This window comes from Hemitrygon akajei, chromosome 19 (assembly GCF_048418815.1).
Source record: "Hemitrygon akajei chromosome 19, sHemAka1.3, whole genome shotgun sequence".
NCBI classification, from domain to species: Eukaryota; Metazoa; Chordata; class Chondrichthyes; order Myliobatiformes; family Dasyatidae; genus Hemitrygon; species Hemitrygon akajei.
The window spans coordinates 60,522,147-60,542,114 of record NC_133142.1 but is presented as its reverse complement, the minus strand read 5'-3'; the positions used below and the strand labels follow the sequence as shown (position 1 = coordinate 60,542,114).

General features: G+C 45.2%; 1 protein-coding gene across 8 annotated transcripts in view; it reads right to left on the bottom strand.

Moving 5' to 3' along the window:
- The window catches only part of cacna2d2a (calcium channel, voltage-dependent, alpha 2/delta subunit 2a), a 904,752-nt gene that overhangs the window by 74,821 nt on the left and 809,963 nt on the right, over positions 1-19,968 (bottom strand). For all 8 annotated transcript variants that reach the window (XM_073072600.1, XM_073072591.1, XM_073072592.1 and 5 more), the window contains one exon: positions 2,080-2,170. In XM_073072600.1, the coding sequence (XP_072928701.1) occupies positions 2,080-2,170 (91 nt within the window). The remainder of the gene's footprint in view (positions 1-2,079; positions 2,171-19,968) is intronic.

Below are 19,968 nucleotides of genomic sequence, written 5' to 3'. Positions count from 1 at the left end.
GACGATCTCATCCACCAGTGGACTCTCAGTTCTGATTAGCTTTGAAAATTTCTGTAAAATTCTTGTATGACTATTTGAGTTTCTTGCTCTGTGCCACTTTGGAACGATTGCCTTAGTTGCAATCAACGCAAAGTAAGTTTAACTATACATAAATTGGCAAAGTCAATTAGTTTAAGCATATCTGGTGAAAAGTGCATTCCCATAGGTAACGTATCTACTTATTCATACACAGAGGAGGGATTCAGCCATTGAGTACATGGTAATTCTCAACAGATAAGCCCCCGAGTCCCATTTCCCTCATTTCCTTGCACCCCTTCAACTCTCACATTCTCAGTAGTTCCCTTACTGACACAAATCCATGCTAGGAGCAGTGTACCATCTAATGAACTTCCAGCATGTCTTTGGGAAATGGCCAGAATCCTACAAGGTCACAGAAAGGTCATGCACCCTCATGCAGAGAGCACCCATGGTCAGTATTGAACCCTGACCACTGGTGCACACGGCAGCACCAGACACTGCTTCAGGTTCAATTGCATTGCTGAGGAAATGGTGTGGGTGTTGGCAGGGAGTGAAACTCATAAGGCACTATGGCACAGAAACAGGCTCTTTGGCCCTGCCAAACAGAGCTGATGACAGAGCAAGTGTGGTGCCTGTTAGTGGCTGGAGATCTGATGTGACCCCCTAATTTGGTGTTGCTTTTAAAGGGTTAGTGAATTCCGAGGTGGGCTCACATTGTGTCTGACTGACTGATTGGGCCTTATAGTTGCTACTGTGTTAAATGCTGTGCCAAGTAGACAGGGACTGCCCGGATATCAGTTCATTTCAGAGTGCTAGATCAGTTAGTGCTGCAATCTCACGGGTGCTGTCAGTGTGGAGGTTGCTTCTCTCTTTGTGTCCTTGAGATGCTCCAGTTTCCTCTCACATGCTAAGTTACCCTTTAGAGGTGGATGGGAGGGGAATCTAGGCAGTGAGTAGGTTACAGGGAAAGAAGTGAGAGATTGATGGGAATGTTCAGAGAGCCAGTACAAACTCAGTGCACTGAGTTTATATAAAAGTACATTACGTTGTCAGTATTATAGGTCTTTCTCTATACTCAGCGTTACTGGTCTACAAAACCAACAATTAACCTGTCCAATTTACTGTCAAAAACCATGCAAGCGTCCACACCAGGCATCTTCACTGTTGGTCACATTGGGTAACACAGGTGAAGAGACTGAAGCAGCCACGGGTTGGATACCCAGAGCTGGTCAGTTGCTGGCCACTGGCTGGCCTTGTTTGTGCAAACCACCTCTTATCCAGGGGTCTCAGCAGCACTGCCGGCTGCCAGCAGAGAGATGAATATAGAAGCAGGAAGAGCACTCCACTGGACCTCTCTTTGTGGGCAGGCCCATCTTCTTCCCTTACGGGTGACCTCTTTCATCCTAGAACTACTTAATACAGAAAGAATAAATTTCAAACACAATTGGCCGAGCTGCAGGTAGTCGTCCAGTCAGATTCACCCAATATTGATTGGACCTTGAATCTCCCAGTATTGTTCCAGGAATCAGAGCCTGGTTTCTTTGATTTGATGGCTTTATTTCAACAAAAAAGCCTTGTTCTGCTTGCAGAGAGGGGAATGGTAACTCTGAAATGCTGTGGCAATGACAAGGGTTTATCCTCACATATTCAGCCCGCCCTTGCTCAGCAGGTGTGCCCAAGTGTTCTGTAGCCAAGTGGGTATGGCTGGTGACGACACTGACTGTGCAGGAATCACACGACAGAAACTTTTCCTTAGAGTGTCTCATCACATAATGGAGGCAATATAAATAAAGGTTGTTACTAGTGGGTGTGTCCTTGATTCCTCTGATTTAATTTAATTTAACCTCTGATTCAATACAGATCAGGAATTGTGACAGGAGCTTCACTTCTGTTTAAATTCCACCTGAACTAGGGAGCTGGAACAACACACTTTTAGTTCACTGCAGTGTCACCCGTGCTGCCATGTCATTGTCACCCTGCAACACCTCCATCCAGGGTGGCAATAGCCCTGCTCCCTTCTCCTATCCTTCCTCAATAAGTCCTGCAGCACCCAGAACTTACGTGTGCAAGTCGTGATTCTTCCAGACTTTCTCCACTAACTTGGCAGTGATTCCTGAATCCAAGATCAGATTATAGATCAAGTCCGATTCACCTGAAGAAATATAGAGATGAGGTGGAGTGTTATGAAGAGGTTTCTGAGCTCAGTCCTATTGCAATCTACACCAAGGTTATCAAACTGGAATCTCAGTTTGACTTTGCCTGGAGTGAACTGGAGAGCACTATTTACTGAGAACATAGAACATGTTTTCTATAATACTTACTGTGAACATAGAACATGTTCCATGTACTATTTACTGTGACGCCTATAATAAGGACACACAGTTCCCTTTGAATAATTCTTAGACATTGGGTGTGTCTGACTTTATTAAAAGGCACTCTAAAAAAAAACCACTTGAGCTCTAGTTAGGGCATTGAGGCTTATATCTCCTACTAATCTCTTCTGAGACACTCCTGCTCTTTTCCAAAAATTTGCCTCCAGATGAAAAATGAGATGGCTTGTAAACATGCCTTTCAGATAGAGATTGGCACACAAACTCGTTAAATTTCTATTGATGTTCAATGGAGAACATTCTGACTGGTCACATCACAACCTGGAGACTCCAATGCACAAGATCACAAGAGGCTGCAAAAGGTTGTAAAACAGCCAGCTCCAGCATGGGCACAATGCTCCTCACCATCGAAGACTTCAAGAGGCAGAATCCATCACTGAGGATTCTCACCATCTGGGGCATGGCCTCTTCTTGTCGCTATCACTGGGAAGGAGATAAAGGAGCTGAAGTCTCACACTCAAAAAATTCACCTTCACCTTTGGCATCAGATTTCTGAACAGTCCACAAATCCATTGACATGATATCATTACATATAGAGATGTCACTAGATTGTTATTCCTTATTTTTGCACCATATATTTCTTTTTGTAATTTACAATAATTTATTTTCTTGTCTTTCCACTGTACTGCTGCCACAAGTCAACAACTTTGGTATCATCCAAGCCAGTGCTAATAAACCTGATTCTCATTCTGAAGGACCAAGAGTGATTCATTCAGTTAGGCTATGTGTGCTTGCCTGGAAGGATGAGCAAAATTTTGCTTCTTTGGACCTTAGTGTTGAGTTATGGTTAACCAGAGAGATCAGAGAGTCACTATATTTAAATTAGGCTAATTGGAGAGCACAGTGTCACTGTTTAAGGGTAGATTAAGCAGAAATTTGTGAGACAATTTTAACAAGTGTACAGGCATACGGGAGTGAGTTAGATTGAGGAGTGAGGTTGAGTAGTGTTGCACCAACAACCTTGCACTCAGTAAGGCCAAGGACTTGATTGTGGACATCAGGAAGGAGAAATTGAGAGAACACACTAACACTCACATCCATCATCATGAAATGTTTCAAGAGGCTCGTCATGAGGCACATCTAGACCCTCACTGGACCCCCTGCAGTTCATGTACCATGCCAACCGTTCAACAGACGACGCCACTGCCATCACCCTCCTCCTGGCCCTAGCCCACCTGGACAAAAAAGACACGCACGTTCGAATGCTGTTCATAGACTTCAGTTCAGCATTCAACACAATCATCCCTCAGAAACTGATTGGAAAGCTGAGCCTACTGGGCCTGAACACCTCCCTCTGCAACTGGATCCTAGACTTCCTGACTGGGAGACCTCAGTCAGTCTGGATCGGGAGCAGCATCTCCAACACCATCACACTGAGCATGGGGGCACCCCAGGGCTGTGTGCTCAGTCCACTGCTGTTCACTCTGCTGACCTACGACTGTGCTGCAACACACAGCTCGAACCATATCATCAAGTTCGCCGATGACACAACAGTGGTGGGTCTCATCAGCAAGAACAATGAGTCAGTTTACAGAGAGGAGGTGCAGCAGCTAACGGACTGGTGCAGAGCCAACAACCTGTCTCTGAATGTGAACAAAACAAAAGAGATTGTTGACTTCAGGAGGGCACGGAGTGACCACTCCCCACTGAACATCGATGGCTCCTCGGCAGAGATCGCTAAGAGCACCAAATTTCTTGGTGTTCACCTGGTGGAGAATCTCACTTGGTCCCTCAACATGAGCTCCATAGCAAATAAAGCCCAGCAGCATCTCTACTTTCTGCGAAGGCTGAGGGAAGTCCATCTCCCACCCCCCCATCCTCAACATTCTACAGGGGTTGTATTGAGAGCATCCTGAGCAACTGCATCACTGCCTGGTTCGGAAATTGCACCATCTTAGATCACAAGACCCTGCAGCGGATAGTGAGGTCAGCTGAAAGAATCATCAGGGTCTCTCTTCCCGCCATCACAGACATTTACACTACACGCTGCATCCGCAAAGCAAACAGCATTATGAAGGACCCACGTTCCCCTCATACAAACACTTCCTCCTGCCGTCTGGGAAAAGGCACTGAAGCATTCGGGCTCTGACGACCAGACTATGTAACAGTTTCTTCCCCCAAGCCATCAATACCCAGAGCTTGGACTGACACCAACTTACTGCCCTCTACTGTGCCTATTGTCTTGTTTATTATTTTATTATAATAAATATTATTTTATTTTATTACTGCCTGCACTGTTTTGTGCACTTTATGCAGTCCTGGGTAGGTCTGTAGTCTAGTGCAGTTTTTTTTTCTGTGTTGTTTTTATGTAGTTCAGTGTAGCTTTTGTACTGTTTCATTAGCACCATGGTCCTGAAAAATGTTGTCTCATTTTTTACTGTGTACTGTATCTGCAGTATTGGTCGAAATGACAATAAAAAGTGACTTGACTTGACTGAGGTTCTCGTTGAGGGTCCACAGAGGAAGGGGTGAGCAGCTTCAAATTCCTGGTTGTCAATATCTCTAAAGATCTATCCTGGGCCCAGGATGTTGACATAATTATGAAAAAGGCAGCTATATTTCATTAAGAGTTTAAGGGGATTTGGTATGTCACAAAGACTCTGGATGTACTGTGGCAAACATTCATCACTGTGTGGTATGGAGAGGCCACTGCACAGGATTGGAAAGGATTGCGCTCTCAGTCAGCTCCATCATGGGTATGAGTCTCCCCACCATTGAGTTCATCTTCAAAAGGAGATGCCTCAAAAAGGCAGCATCCAACATTAAGAACCATCACCACCCAAGTGCCCCCCCTTCTCACCATTATCATTAGGGAGGAAGTACAGAAACTTGGAGACACGCACTCAACATTGTAGGAACAGCTTCTTCCTCTCTGCCATTAGATATCTGAAAGGTCCCATGAACCCATGTACTCTACCTCACTAATTTGATCTCTTTTTTTGTACTGTTTATTTTTTAATATGTATATTCTTGTAATCTATAATAACTTTTATATTTTGCACTAGGCTGCTGCCACAAAACAAAAAATCACAACATATAATAAATCTGATTCTGATTCAGGGAAATGTAGAATCCTAGGAATATACAGAAGGAGAATGGTGCTAGGTCAATGCGAGTCAAAGTGGAACTATTTAGAGTATTCCTTTTTTTCAATTCTCAGTATGCACAAGTGATACTGCAGACACTGGTGTTCCACAGCAACACCCACACCATGTTGGGAGGAACAGCAGGTCAGGCAGGAGCTATTGAGAGAAATAAACAGTTGATGCATCAGTACTAGAGAGGAAGGGGGAAAAAGCCAGAATAAGGTAGGATGAGAGGAAGCTGGCAAGTGATAAGTGAAATCAGGTGAGGGGGAAGTTGCTATGTGATTTAACAATTAATTATCTGCTTGCTTTTGAAGTCATTTTTATATGCTTAACAGTTTAATATGTCTCTAGTAGCTATATAAAGTATAATTCTGGAAACTTCTTTGTTCTTCACTACATGAATAAATATTTTCTTATTGGTTAGGTTTTACTGCAAAATTGAATAAGTATTTTCTTATTTGTTTATTATTATCTATAGAATCTCAAGGTTATAGAAAGTATAAATAATTTGATAATAAATGTACTTAAATGTGTCTTAAATGGAGTTTTTCTTATCTCTGGGTATAAAGTAGCTGTTTTGTGCTAGGCGTCATATTCTTGAATCTTAAGCCTTCTCTGTGACTATCTGTTCAGTTTTCTTCTGTTTGATCAACTCCTAATAAAATTATCATGAAGCAACAAGTTTCGTGCCTCTTTCCTGACGTAAAAAAATCATGGATTTAAAGACTAGAATCCTTCATCCCTATTACAACAGAACAAGTTTTGGTATTTTGCAATCCTCTGTTACCACTCCTGTGGCCAGGTTTGACATAAAGCTTATTATCAATGCCCCAGCAATCTCTTTTCACATTTCCAAACCTTCTGGCCATGGGGACACATCTATCCTGGGATACTTTTTTATGAAAGTTATGGAGAATGATGTGCTGGCTACCAAGGCTTATGGGGTCGTAAGTAAGGATAAAGAGATAAAGAGAATGCTACCTCTGGTATGGTGGTAGGAAGTTGCCTATCCCAATGTTTTTCAGAAGCTCCAACACTACCTCTTTCTTAATCTCAACATGCACCAGTACATTAGCCTGTTCTGTGTTATCTAGTCCCTCTCTTTGGTGAACACTGAAACAAAGTATTCATTAAGGATCTCCCCTACCTATTCTTCCAGGGACATTCCCTGAGTGATCCTCCCCTCACTCTACTCATCCTCATGTTCTTCACATATGTGTGTTCACCTTGGAGTTTTCCTTACTCCTTCTCGCCTGGGTGTTCCTTTCTAGCTCTTCTAAGTTCCTTTAATGCCTTTCAGGTTACCTTGTAAGTCTCACAGTCACAAGCTCTGTCTTGATTTTTGCTTCTTACACCTTATGCTTCTTTCTTCCTCTTGACTAAATGTTCTAGCTCTCTTGTCAACCATGATCCCTTCACTCTACCATCCTTCCCGACTCAATGGGACAAACCCATCCAGAACCCCATTCTAGTGGTCCCCAAACAACCTTCACATTTCTGTTACGCAGTTCTCTGATAACATCTGATTTCAATTTACACTCCCAAGTTTCTGCCTAATAACATCTTAGTTAACCCACCCTCAATAAATTCACACATCGTCTGCTCCTATTCTGCTAAGGGGTTGGGGACAACCTACAATGACCAGCTAACCCACCGTTGAGAGTATTCTGACAGGCTGTATCACTGGTATGGAGGGGCTACTGCACAGGACCTAAAGGAGCTGCAGAAGGTTGTAAATCTAGTTGGCTCCATCTTGGGCACTAGTCTACAAAGTACCCAGGACATCATTAGGGAGTGGTGTCTCAGAAAGGCAGCGTCTATTATTAAAGACCTCCAGCACCCAGGGCATGCCCTTTTCTCACTGTTACCGTCAGGTAGGAGGTACAGAAGCCTGAAGGCACACACTCAATGATTCAGGAACAGCTTCTTCCCCTCTGCTATCTGATTCCTGAATGGACTTTGAAGCTTTGGACACTACCTCACTTTCTTTTAATATACAGTATTTCTGTTTTTGCACATTTTTAATAATTTACTCAATATATGTAATTGATTTACTTGTTTATTTATTATTATATATTTTTTCTCTCTCTGTTAGATTATGTATCGCATTGAACTGCTGCTGCTAAGTTAACAAATTTCATGTCACATGCCGGTAATAATAAACCTGATTCTGAATCTGAAAAACCCATACATCTTTGGAATAAGGGAGGGAATCCTCCCCGTCACTGGAAGAACGCACAAGCATCTTATAGCAGCAAAGGAATTGAGCCCGGGTTGCTGGGCCTGTAATAGTGTTACGCATATCACTAGGGTACTGTGCCATGTAAATAGGTACTTGATAGAAGATGGGATGAAGGGCCTGATTCTGTCCTGTGTGAGTCGGACACGGCAATGACTCTGATGTGCCCTCAAAATGGCCTTGCAAGCTTCTGCTGTTGTAAACTGACTGCAGCAGCCTAGGAAGATAGCTCACCACCATTTTCTTAGGGGAAATCAGGGGCAGGATAAAACTCAGCACTGAAAAATGAATGGAGGAAAAGTAAAATGGTCAACTTTCAATCATCAAAGTTGATGGAATGTGCTGTCAATGTGCCTGTCGCAGCAGCCTCGCACGAAGCTTGAATAAAAAATGATGGCAGAGGCAGGTTGCTGGTGTTTGATGGATGATGACTCACTTTGGCCAGTGTGAATTGGAAGGAGACTGTCCACGGTCAGCAGTGGCTGGGGGCTCCTCCAGCCGCCTTTAAAACAGAGTCAAGGGAAGACACAGAAAGACTGCACTTGCTGGAAATCTGGAGCAACACACACAGTGCTAGAGGAACAAATGTACGGGGTGGCGATTAGTTACACAGAGAGTGATGGGTGCATGGAATGCATTGCTAGGGTGGTGGAAGAGGCAGGTACATTAGACACAGTTAAGAAACTCTTTAATAGGGACATGGATGACAGAAAAAGGCATGGTTTTTGCAGGAGGTAAGTGTTAGGTTGATATTAGAGACGGAGGCGGAGTTAATATGGCGCTAAACAGTGACTCCTTTGCTTGCATCTTTGGGAACAGCTCTATTTCCATTCTTAATATCTTTATTTTTCCCTTTCAGGGTTCTTTTGAAGACCCTGACCTGGAGTTACACGCTGACTTCGGTTCTTTGTGGGAATGGGACCCGTTCTCAGGGTTTCAGGACCAGCCAATGTTCGGCATGCCAAGGGCTCAGCCTGAGAGCCCGGCTCGAAGCATAAGATCTCAGGGCTCTGGAGATGGGTGGGTCGAGGGTCGGTGTCACAACAGGAGACCCGTGTGTCGTGGGGGGTATTAGGATATCTGCTGTGGGCCCAAAGACCTTTGTGACCTTTGGGCACAGAGCTTGAAAAAAGTGACGTAACAGACTTTTTTTGTTATGTCACCCCACTCGCTAGGAAAATGGAGACACCTTTTTCTCCCTTATTAGGGAGAGAGAGAACCTGTGGTATGTCGAATACTGGGTGAAATGCAAAGTCTCTGTGGTAACTGCAAGTCTGTGTCTTTGCTATTGCTTTGCTCACGCTTGAGTGCTCAGTGGTGGTGCCGATGCTTGCTTTTTTTTGGCAGTGGGGGGAGGGGAGATTGTTGCTCGCTGCCATTTCCACGTGGGGGGAGTTGAAGGGGACTTTGGGGTTCTTATGTTTAACTGTCTTTCATTCTTTGGGGTACTTCTCTGTTTTTGTGGATGTTTGTGATGAAAAAGCATTTCAGGATGTATATTGTATTCCTTTCTCTGACATTAAATTGGACCTTTGAACCTTTGAACAGGTTAAAAGGTCAGCACAACATCAAGGGCCAAAGGACCTGTAGTGTGCTGTAGTGTTTTATGTTCCACATATGCTCTAACTCAGCAGGTCAGGCAGCATCTTTGGAGGGAAATGGACAGTCAGCATTTTAAATGAAAGATAGAAGGCAGAAAATGGAGCACGAGCTGGTGCGTGTTAGGTGGATTCAGGTGAGAGGAGGATGCTACAAAAGTGAAGGAGGGTGAGCATGAAAAAGATGACAGAAGCTGGGAGGTGATAGGCAGAAGTGATAAAAGGCTGAAGAAGATGGAATCTGATAGGACAGGACAGTGGGAATATGGGCCATGAGATAAAGGGAAAGGGGTGGGGAACCAATCTTCAAGCCCCCAGTTCAAAAGCAATAATCCCATTTTGCTCAGTATGTAGTTGAGGTGAAATGTATACTGCTACCAGGGTAATAGCGGAAAACTCTTCTGGCAGATAAGATGGACACCATTTGACTACTATATGCTCCAGGTCAGGTGAGCAGGACTGAGTCAGAACCACCACGTTTGTGCACCATGATAAGTTAATTATAATGTGTACTCCACCTCCTCTACCTTTTAAAGTCTGAGCTGTCCTGTCTTTGTGGAGAGTTGTGAAGCCATTGAGCTGTAGAGCTATGTCCAAAATGGCGGGGGTATAGCTATGTTTCTGTGAAGCAAAGTACACAGCAGTCCCTGATGTCCCTCTGGTACAGCAATCTTTTGAGGTCTTCAGTTTTAATTTCCAGAGGCTGTACATTCACCATAGGTCTTTAGTACTCAGGACCAGTACTCTGGTCTGGACTAGATGTTTTCCATGGGTTCACCCCCCTGAAGGATGCTCTCACATCAGCTTCAGACACAAGGTTATCGAGGCTATGGGAGTTTGTGAAGAAGCCTTCATATTCTGTTGGTCAAAGTGAACATAAAAGGCAATGACTTCATCTGGTAGCGAAGCCTCGTTGTTACCTATGTTGCTCGGTTTTACTTTGTAGAAGGTGATAGCATTTAAGCCCTGCCACAGCTGTCGAGCATCTTTCTGTGATTCAAGTTTGGTCTGGAAATGCCACTTTGCATGTGAGATGTTTTCCAGAGGTCGTACCTGGACCTCTTTAATTTACTTGGTCACCAGACTGAACACCACTAATCTGGCCCCCAGCAGATTATGGATCTCATGGTTCATTCAGGACTTCTAGTTGGTGAAAACTCAGAATGATTTTGTAGAGACACACTTGACTACGACTGTTTTGACAGCCGTTGTATATTCATTTAGATCCTCTGATGAGTCCCCAGTCTACCACTCCTCTGCCTGTCATGACCACCTCTTTGTTGTCCCTACCTCTGGATTCTTGCTTTTTAGCCTCTGCTTGTAGACAGGTAGGAAGAGGACAGCCAGATGACCAGATTTCCTGGAATGTGGTTTAGGAATTGAATGGTTGTCATTCCTAATCATAATATAGTAGTGGTCATGTGTGTTGGGATGCCTGGTGCTACAGGTGGCATGTTGAGGATTGAAGTCCAGGACAATGATTTGAAAGTCATTGGGGCAGATTGCTTCTTGATTACTGATCGTGGGACTCAATTCGTCGGGTTCTTGTTCAACATCGACCTTTAGTAATCTTGGTCCATTGACTCCATGCTTGCTCACAGAGGCAGTGATCCTCTCTAGCGAGCAGATATCCAACCAACTCACACTGACAGGACCACTGTCGGATGCATATGATTCTGGGCAGGGAATAGTATCAGTGTTGATTTGGAGCATGATTAGGTCAGTTAGATACAGTGTACAGAATAGCATAAGTCTAAGAGCTGATACTAGGCATTACCATAATAGCTCACCTTCTGAACCCCAAATTCTGTCCTGCCTTGTGTATCTGGATCCTGGATTTCCTGTCAGATCGCCAGCAGGTGTTAAGAGTGGGCTCCCTCACCTCCAACCCACTGACTCTCAATACAGGAGCCCCTCAGGGCTGTGTACTGAGTCCCCTCCTTCACTCCCAGTATACCCATGACTGTATCACCACCCACAGCTCTAATCTGCTAATTAAATTTGCTGATGACACTACATTGATTGGCCTTATCTCAAACAATAATGAGGTGGCCTACAGGGAAAAAGTAATCTCTCTGACATAGTGGTGACAAAAAACAATCTCTCCCTTAATGTCGCAAAAACAAAGGAGCTGGTTGTGGACTGCAGGAGGAATGGAGACAGGCTAACCCCTATTGACATCAATGGATCTGGGGTTGAGAGGGTAAAGCTTTAAGTTCCTCGGCACCCACATCACCAAGGACCTCATGTTGTCTGTACATACTAGCTGTATAGTGAGAAAGGCACAACAGTGCCTCTTTCACCTCAGACAGTTGAGGAAGTTTGGTATAGACCCCAAATCCTAAAAACTTTCTACAGGGGCACAATTGAGAGCATGCTGACTGGTTGTATCATCGCGTGGTGATGTACTCCCTTAACTGTACCTCCCTTAATCGCAGGACTCTGCAGAGAGTGGTGTGAACAGCCCAGCGCATCTATAGTTGTGAACTTCCCATGATTCAGGACATTTACAAGGACAGGTGTGTAAAAAGGGCCCGTAGGATCATTGGGGACCCAAGTCACCCCAACCACAATCTATTCCAGCTGCTACCATCTGGGAAACGGTACCGCAACATAAGAGCCAGAACCAACAGGCCCCGGGACAGCTTCTTCCACCAGGCCGTCAGACTGATTAACTCACGCTGATTTGAGTGTACTCTATATTACATTGACCGTTCTATTTATTATAAATTAATATGATTGCACATTGCACATTTAGACAGAGATACAATGTAAAGATTTTTACTGTTCGTGTATGTGAATGATGTAAGAAATAAAGTCAATTCGATTCAATTCAATATCACTCAAGCCAGGTTTCCCCATCTCTACCAGCCTTAGAATCAGATCATCATAGAGTACACTGACAGAGTACTTGATCTTTATGAAGCTCAGAGTCAAGGCCAGCCAGTGCTGCTGGAAAGATCAAGCTCAGTCTTATCCTGAATAACAATCTCACCAGCAGATGTTGGGCAGGGGCAAGACAAGTGATGGGTTGACTGGTTGTGGAGAGGGCTGTGGGCACAGATATATGGTATACAAGATGATAAGAGGCATAGATCGATTGGACAGCCAGAAACATTTTCCCAGGGTGGAATTGCTAATACCATGGGGTTAAAGTGATTGGACGAATGTATAGCTGGGACATCAAAACTAAGTTTTTTACACAGAGAATGATGGGTGCATGGGGCATCTTGCCAGGGTAGTGGTAGAGGCAGATACATTAAGGACATTTGAGAAACTCATAGGTATGCACATGGATGACAGAAAAATGATGGGTTTGTGTAGGAAGGAAGGTTAGATTGATCTTGGAGTAGGCTAAAAGGTTGGAATAACATCATAGGCCAAAGGGCTTGCACTATGCTGTAGTGTTCTATGTTCAGACTGTGGGTAATTAGTTAGTACCCAGATAGGAGAGAGCTTGGGCAGTTTACTGGGGGAAGTATTGCGCAGACTATAGGTATGTCAGGCATGTGATGAAAGCCCAAACAGTTATTTTGCTGATTGATGGGATTGCGGCCAGGAAATTTACTTGGGAGAAACCTAGATTTACCAGATAGCTTTGTTGTGGGGATGGCGTCATGCAGGTGCAGAACCGGTGGAATAATGGGTGTCAGGCAGATGAAGGGAAGGGTCAGGCAGATACTGGTGAAGGCAACATGCACAACACGCTGGAGGAACTCAGCAGGTCGGGCAGCATCCGTGGAAATGAACAGTCAATGTTTTGGGCCGAGTCCCTTCGTCAGGACTGAAGAGGGAGGGGGCAGGGGCCCTATAAAGAAGGTGGGGGGAGGGTGGGAAGGAGAAGGCTGGTAGGTACCAGGTGAAAAACCAGTAAGGGGAAAGATCAAGGGGTGGGGGAGGGGATAGGCAGGAAAGGTGAAGAAGGAATGCAAGGGGAAAGTGCTATGGGTAGTAGAAGGAGGCGGAACCATGAGGGAGGTGATAGGCAGCTGGAGGAGGAGGCAGAGTGAAACTGGAATGGGGGAAGGGAGGGGGAAGGAATTACCAGAAGTTGGAGAATTCAATGTTCATGCCAAGGGGCTGGAGACTACCCAGACAGTATATAAGGTGTTGCTCCTCCATCCTGAGTTTGGCCTCATCATGGCAGTAGAGGAGGCCATGTATGGGCCCGAATGGGAATGTGAAGCAGAGTTGAAGTGGGTGGCAACCAGGAGATGCTGTCTGTTGTGGCAGACGGAGCGGAGGTGCTCGACGAAGCGGTCCCCCAATCTGCGTCGGGTCTCACTGATGTAGAGGCCACCGCACTGGGAGCACCGGATGCAATAGATTACCCCAACAGACTCACAAGTGAACTGTTGCCTCACCTGGAAGGACTGTTTGGGGCCCTAAATGGTGGTAAGAGGGGAGGTGTAGGGACAGGTGTAGCACTTATGCTTGCAGGGATAAATGCCAGGTGGGAGATCCGTGGGGAGGGACTTGTGGACCAAGGAGTCGCGGAGGGAATAATTCTTGTGGAAAGCGGAGAGGGGTAGAGAGGGGAAGATGTGCTTAGTGGTGGGGTCCTGTTGAAGGTGGCGGAAGTTGCGGAGGATAATATGCTGGATCTGGAGGCTGATGGGATGGTAGGTGAGGACAAGGGGAACTCGGTCCCTGTTGTGGTGACGTGAGGATGGGGAGAGGGCTGAAGTGCGGGAAATGGAGGAGATGTGGGTGAGGGCATCATTGATGACAGCAGAAGGGAAACCACGATCCTTAAAGGAAAAGAACATTTGAGATGTCCTGGAATGGAAAGCCTCATCCTGGGAGCAGATGCAGCAGAGACGGAGGAACTGGGAATAGGGAATAGCATTTTTGCATTTGGCAGGGTGGGAAGAGGTATATTTGAGGTAGTTATGAGAGTCAGTGGGTTTATAGAAGATGTCAGTGGACAGTCTATCTCCAGAGATGGAGTTCGAGAGGTCGAGAAAGGGGAGGGAAGTGTCCGAGACGGACCAAGTGAATTTGAGGGCTGGGTGGAAGTTAGAGGCAAAGTTGATGAAATTGATGAGCTCAGCATGCGTGCAGGAAGCAGCACCAATGTAGCGAAGGAAAAGTTGGGGAGCAGTAGCAGTATAGGTTTGGAGCATAGACTGTTCCACATAACCAACGAAGAGGCAGGCATAGCTGGGACCCATGTGAGTGCCCATAGCTACAACCTTGGTCTGAAGAAAGTGGGAAGAGCCAAAAGAGACGTTATTAAGTGTGAGTACCAGTTCCGCCAACCAGAGGAGTGTGGTGGTAGTGGGGAACTGGTGAGGTCTATTGTCAAGAAAGTAGCGGAGGGCTTTGAGGCCTTCTTGATGGGGAATGGAAGTGTATAAGGATTGGACATCCATAGTGAAAATGAAGCTGTCGGGAACAAGGAACTGGAAGTTATTGAAGAGGGCATGGGATGTATCCCGGATGTTGGTGGGGAGGTACTGAACTGTGGGTGACAAAATGGAGTCCAGGTAGGCAGATACAAGTTCGGTGGGGTAGGAGCAGGCCGAAACCATGGGTCTACCAGGACAGTCAAGCTTGTGGATCTTGGGGAGGAGGTAAAACCGAGCAGTGTGGGGTGTGGGAATTATGAGTTATTTGGCTGAGGATGGAAGATCTCCGGAGTTGATAAGGCTGGTCATGGTACAAGAGACAATGGTTTGTTGTTTACTGGTGGGGTCCTGTTCCAGGGGTAAGTAATAGGAGGTGTCAGAGAGCTGCCGTTTGGCCTCAGTGAGGTAGAGGTCCATCTGCCGGACTATTACAGCACCACCTTTGTCTGCGGGTTTGATGGTGAGATTAGGATTAGTGCAGAGAGAGTGGAGGGCAGTGTATTCAGAGGGAATGAGGTTGGAACAGGAGAGAGGAGTGGTGAAGTTGAGATGGTTGATGTTTCAGTGACAGTTGGAGATGAAAAGATCGAGTACAGGTTGAAGGCCTGGGGGTGGGGTGGGGGGGGTTGGTGTCCAGGAGCAGGAGAAGGGTTGAAGGCGGGAGCAGGGGTCATCAACATGGGGAGGGGAATCCTTGATAAAGTAGTAGGCTCGGAGACATAGGTGACGGAAGAAGAGTTCAGCGTCATGGCGGGTACGGAACTCACTGAGGTGTGGACGGAGGGGGACATAAGTGAGGCCCTTGCTAAGGACAGAACATTCTGCCTCAGAGAGGGGAAGGTCAGAGGGGATGATGAAGACACGGCAAGGGTTGGGGCTGGGGTCAGAGGAGGATAAAGAGTGGGAGGTCTCAGGAGGGAGATGGGGGTTGGGATGGTCAGGGAGAGCAGGGTTGGGGGAGGATGAGGGATCAGAGGAATGGAGGGGGATGAGGGTTAGAGGGAAGGTTGGGAGTTGCGGGGAGGATAGGGTGTAGTAGAGGAATAAGACAAGCTGCAGGAGCCAGCGGCAGTAATAGCTGTCCTGGTCTGGATCTGGAGCTGGGGGTGATGGAGCCTGGTGAATGTACTTGGACAGATGATGGGATGATCTAGGGAATGGGATAGAGGACAGGAAGGAAATGTAAGCTAGACAAATGTAGGGGCTGAGTGAGGCTTACAAACAGATGATGGTATGGTCAGGGAGAGGATGGGAGAGCCTGACTTACTTACTTGCTCATTTATTTATTTGTTTATTTATTGCAATACAGAGCAGAACTGGCCCTTCCAGCCCTTTGAGCTGCACCACCCAGCAAACCCCTGATTTAACCTGAGCCTAATCACTGGACAACTTACAATGGCCAATTAACTTACCAACTGGCATGTGTTTGGACTGTGGTAAGGAACTGGAACACATGTAATGCATTGTGCCAAACACTAGACTACCCTGCGTAGCAAGGTATACTGAGGGTTTGGGCAAATGATAGGAGTTAGATATCTGATGGGGAATCACACTGATGAAAAGGCAGGTCATGCATGCAGTCAGTGCTGGGACAAATGGGAGGTGTTACAGGTGATGGAGATGTCAAATAGAAAAGGTGGGGGCAGCCAAATGCTGAAAGATCCAGCTAACTGGCCATTGAGCTGATGTTGAGGCAGACAGAAGGGTGTTGATTGGGACAGGTAGATATAGGTGAGATCGGTTGATGATGTGGCCATTGGACAGGGTTCATTTGGATAGAAGGGTGTTGAGTGGGACAGGTAGATATGGGCGAGGTCAGGTTGATGATGTGGGGTCTGTACAGGGTTCATTTAGGTGACAGGCTGCAGGCAGAATGGGAATTCATGGACATAACACAACCAGGCAGGTGACTGAGGCAGAGAAAGTCAGGCTCATGTGATGGTTTTGGATAGGGTTCAGGCAATCAGGTGTGAGGTAGATGGGCATCCAGCAGTTGCTGGGGGTAAAGAATGGCATGGGATTTGTTTGAGAAGGAATGAAAGTGCAGGATTTGATGGGGTATGTGACAGCTCCATGTCTCTCTGGTCCACTCTCCACACCATCCCTCCCTTACCCCTGGCATTTCCCTTTGCCTTTGCAGTATCTGAACAAAATCCTTACATGGCTTCCTGCACCAGGGGAGGCAAAGGCTCATTTGCATCTCCTCCAATCTTGCCTATTGACTTCAGTTCCCATTCTCAGCTCCTTTTCTTACCTGCATCCAGCTCTGGTAGTGTTTGGTCTTCCTGCTTATCCTCCTTCAGCAGTTGTCTTACATCTTCACATCTTCACACCCTCTCATCCCACATTCCCCCCTCTCTCTTTCTCTGTCTGCCTCATCTATCATTCACCTGCCATAGTCTCCCAATTCCATCCCAGCTTCCACTCCCCTACCTGACACTAGGTCAGTACCTGCATCTCATCCTACACCCCCCTCCTCACAGTCTTCTGATGACCCCAGAATCCTTTCTTGCCACACTCCTTCTCCTCTTGAAGCTGGCCACCTTGCCTATCCACTCTCAGTCCCGATGCAGAGTTTCAACTCAAAACATTTCCGGTACTTTTTCTCCCAGGGATGCTGCCTGACCTGCTGAGTTTATCCAGCAGATTGTGTGCTGTTGCAGATTTCAGTGTCTGCAGTCTCTTGTGTTTCCATCTTCTGGGAGGAACCAGGCAGATGTGGCAGAAACACACAAATGCAGATCTGCGCAGTGGCAGAAGACATAGGGGAAGGTTGATAATGGTGAGCAAAGCAGAGGCATGAGTGTCATTGACGGGAAGGGCTGAGGAAATGGTTGTAGGACAGTCATGTCTCCAACAGGAATCCATAACTCGTGCTGAGTCAAAGGTTGACTGAACTTCCTACCCTAATGTACTGCGGTTAGTCAGTACTATTGAACTGAATTGAATTGACTTTATTTCTTACTCCCTTCATATACATGAGGAGTAAAAATCTCTGTTATGTCTCCGAGTAAGTGTGCAATGTGTAATTTATGGTAATTTATAATAAATAGTATGTACAACAGGACAGTCAATATAACATAGAAATACAATTATATCAGCATGAATTAATCAGTCTGATGGCCTGGTGGAAGAAGCTGTCCCTGAGCCTATTGGTCCTGGCTTTTATACTATGGTACCGTTTCTCGGATGGTAGCAGCTAGAATAGTTTGTGGTTGGAGTGATTTGAGTCCCTAGTGATCCATCGGGCCCTTTTATCACACCTATCTCTGTAAATGTCCTGAATAGTGGGAGGTTCATAGCTACAGATCAGATCAGATTCAGTTTATTGTCATTTAAAAACCACAAATGCAATGCAGTTAAAAAATGAGACAATGTTCCTCCAGAATGATATCAACAAAGCACATGACAAAATAGACTACACCAGAAAATCCACATTACGTTTGGCAATCCCCCAATCCAGAGTCCAGAGAGGCTGCGTGATGTGCTGGGTGTCCACAACACTCTCTGCAGAGGCCTGTGATTCAGGGAATTATAGGTTCAGATTAATCCAATATCACAGTACTTCTTGATACACCCTATTTACAGTTTAGGATTATAATATGGTCATTGCTATTCAGAATGCACTCAGGCTCCTGTGACGCCCATCAGACCCAGAAATCCCCCACTGTACCCCTGGGTAATGCATGCTCCCCTGTATGGAGTCACAGGCACACGCATTTCCACTTCATCCCATTATATAACAAGGTCAAATCATTGCACAGTTAACAAGATAGCTCCAGTGTGGCTCAGGTTGCCCTCAAAACCATTTTTGTACAAAAAAAACCATCAGAGGAAATGCTTGTTAAACTTTTACCCACTGATAAACTCCAATCCTTCTCCATTAAACTGCTGTGTTGTGCTGATGGTTGGATATCAAATTCCTTTTATTGGACAATGAGGGAAAACATGGTCCCTCTCTGAAAGGGGTAACAATAAAATAGTTATAATTATGTTACATTAGAGTCATAATATTTCTGTTACTCTCTCACCACTTTTATTAATCATTCTTTGTCAGTCTTACGTGCTTTCAATGCCAGAGGGAGAAAGGGGCCAGTAGGAAGGGTAGTCAATGCAGGCAGCTATTGCAGGAGTGCCCTGCGGTCACTTCTCTCTCTCACAGGTTGTACACTGTTGGGGGAGAGAAACGTGACAGCAGCAGAATTTGTGGCATCATGCTTGGCTCTAATCACAGCAGAGAAGGGAAGGAGTCTAGGTGAGCAATGGTAGTGGGGATACAACAGTGAGGGAAACAGACAGGTGCTGCTGTGACCAAGAGTGAGACTCCAGAATAATCTGTTAACTCCCTGCAGCCAGGGTCAGAGTCAGAATTAGAATCAGTTTACTATCACTGATATACGCTCAGTAGCCACTTTATTAGGCACCTTTTATAGCTAATACAATGGACACTGAGTGTACGTTTGTGGTTTTCTGTTGTTGTAGCCCATCCACTTCAAGGTTCAATGCATTCTGTGTTCAGAGATGCTCTTCTGCACACCACTCTTGTAACATGTGTTTACTTGAGTTACTATCACCATCCTGTAAGTTTGAACCTCTCTCTGACCTCTCTCATTAAAAAGGCATTTCTGCCCACAGAATTGCTTGTCGCTGGATGTATTTGTTTTCCACAAGATTCTCTGTAACCTCTAGAGACTGTTGTCTATGAAAATACCAGATCAGCAGATTCTGAGATACTCAAATTAACCCTTCTGATATGAACAATTATTCTGTGTTCAAGATCACAAAATTTCTTCCCCATTCTGATGTTTGGCCTGAACAGTAACTGTCCCTCTTGACCACGTCTGCACGCCTTTATGCATTGAGTTGCTGATTAGATATTTGCATTAATGAGGGGGTGTACAGGATTACCTAATTAAAATGACCACTGAGTGTGTGTTGTGAAATTTGTTGTTTTGTCGCAGAAGTGTAATACAGTACATAAAATATACTATAAATTACTATAAAAATATATACAGTGGATTCCAGTTAATTGGACCAAATTAAGCAATTGCCTCAATTAGCTGAAGTTGCATAGAAATAGTTAGAAAGGTATAAAAAAGAGTTAACAAATTACCATTTACCTGAGTAACAAACTATGCAATTAACTGAAATACAGAACAAATTAGAATATTACCAATATCAACACAGTACTATAAAACTGTGTATTAGTTCCTGACAGTTATCAGCTGAGGAATTCATCCAGTGTATGATGCTGTGTTCTTGTCATTGACTGTACGTGCAGAT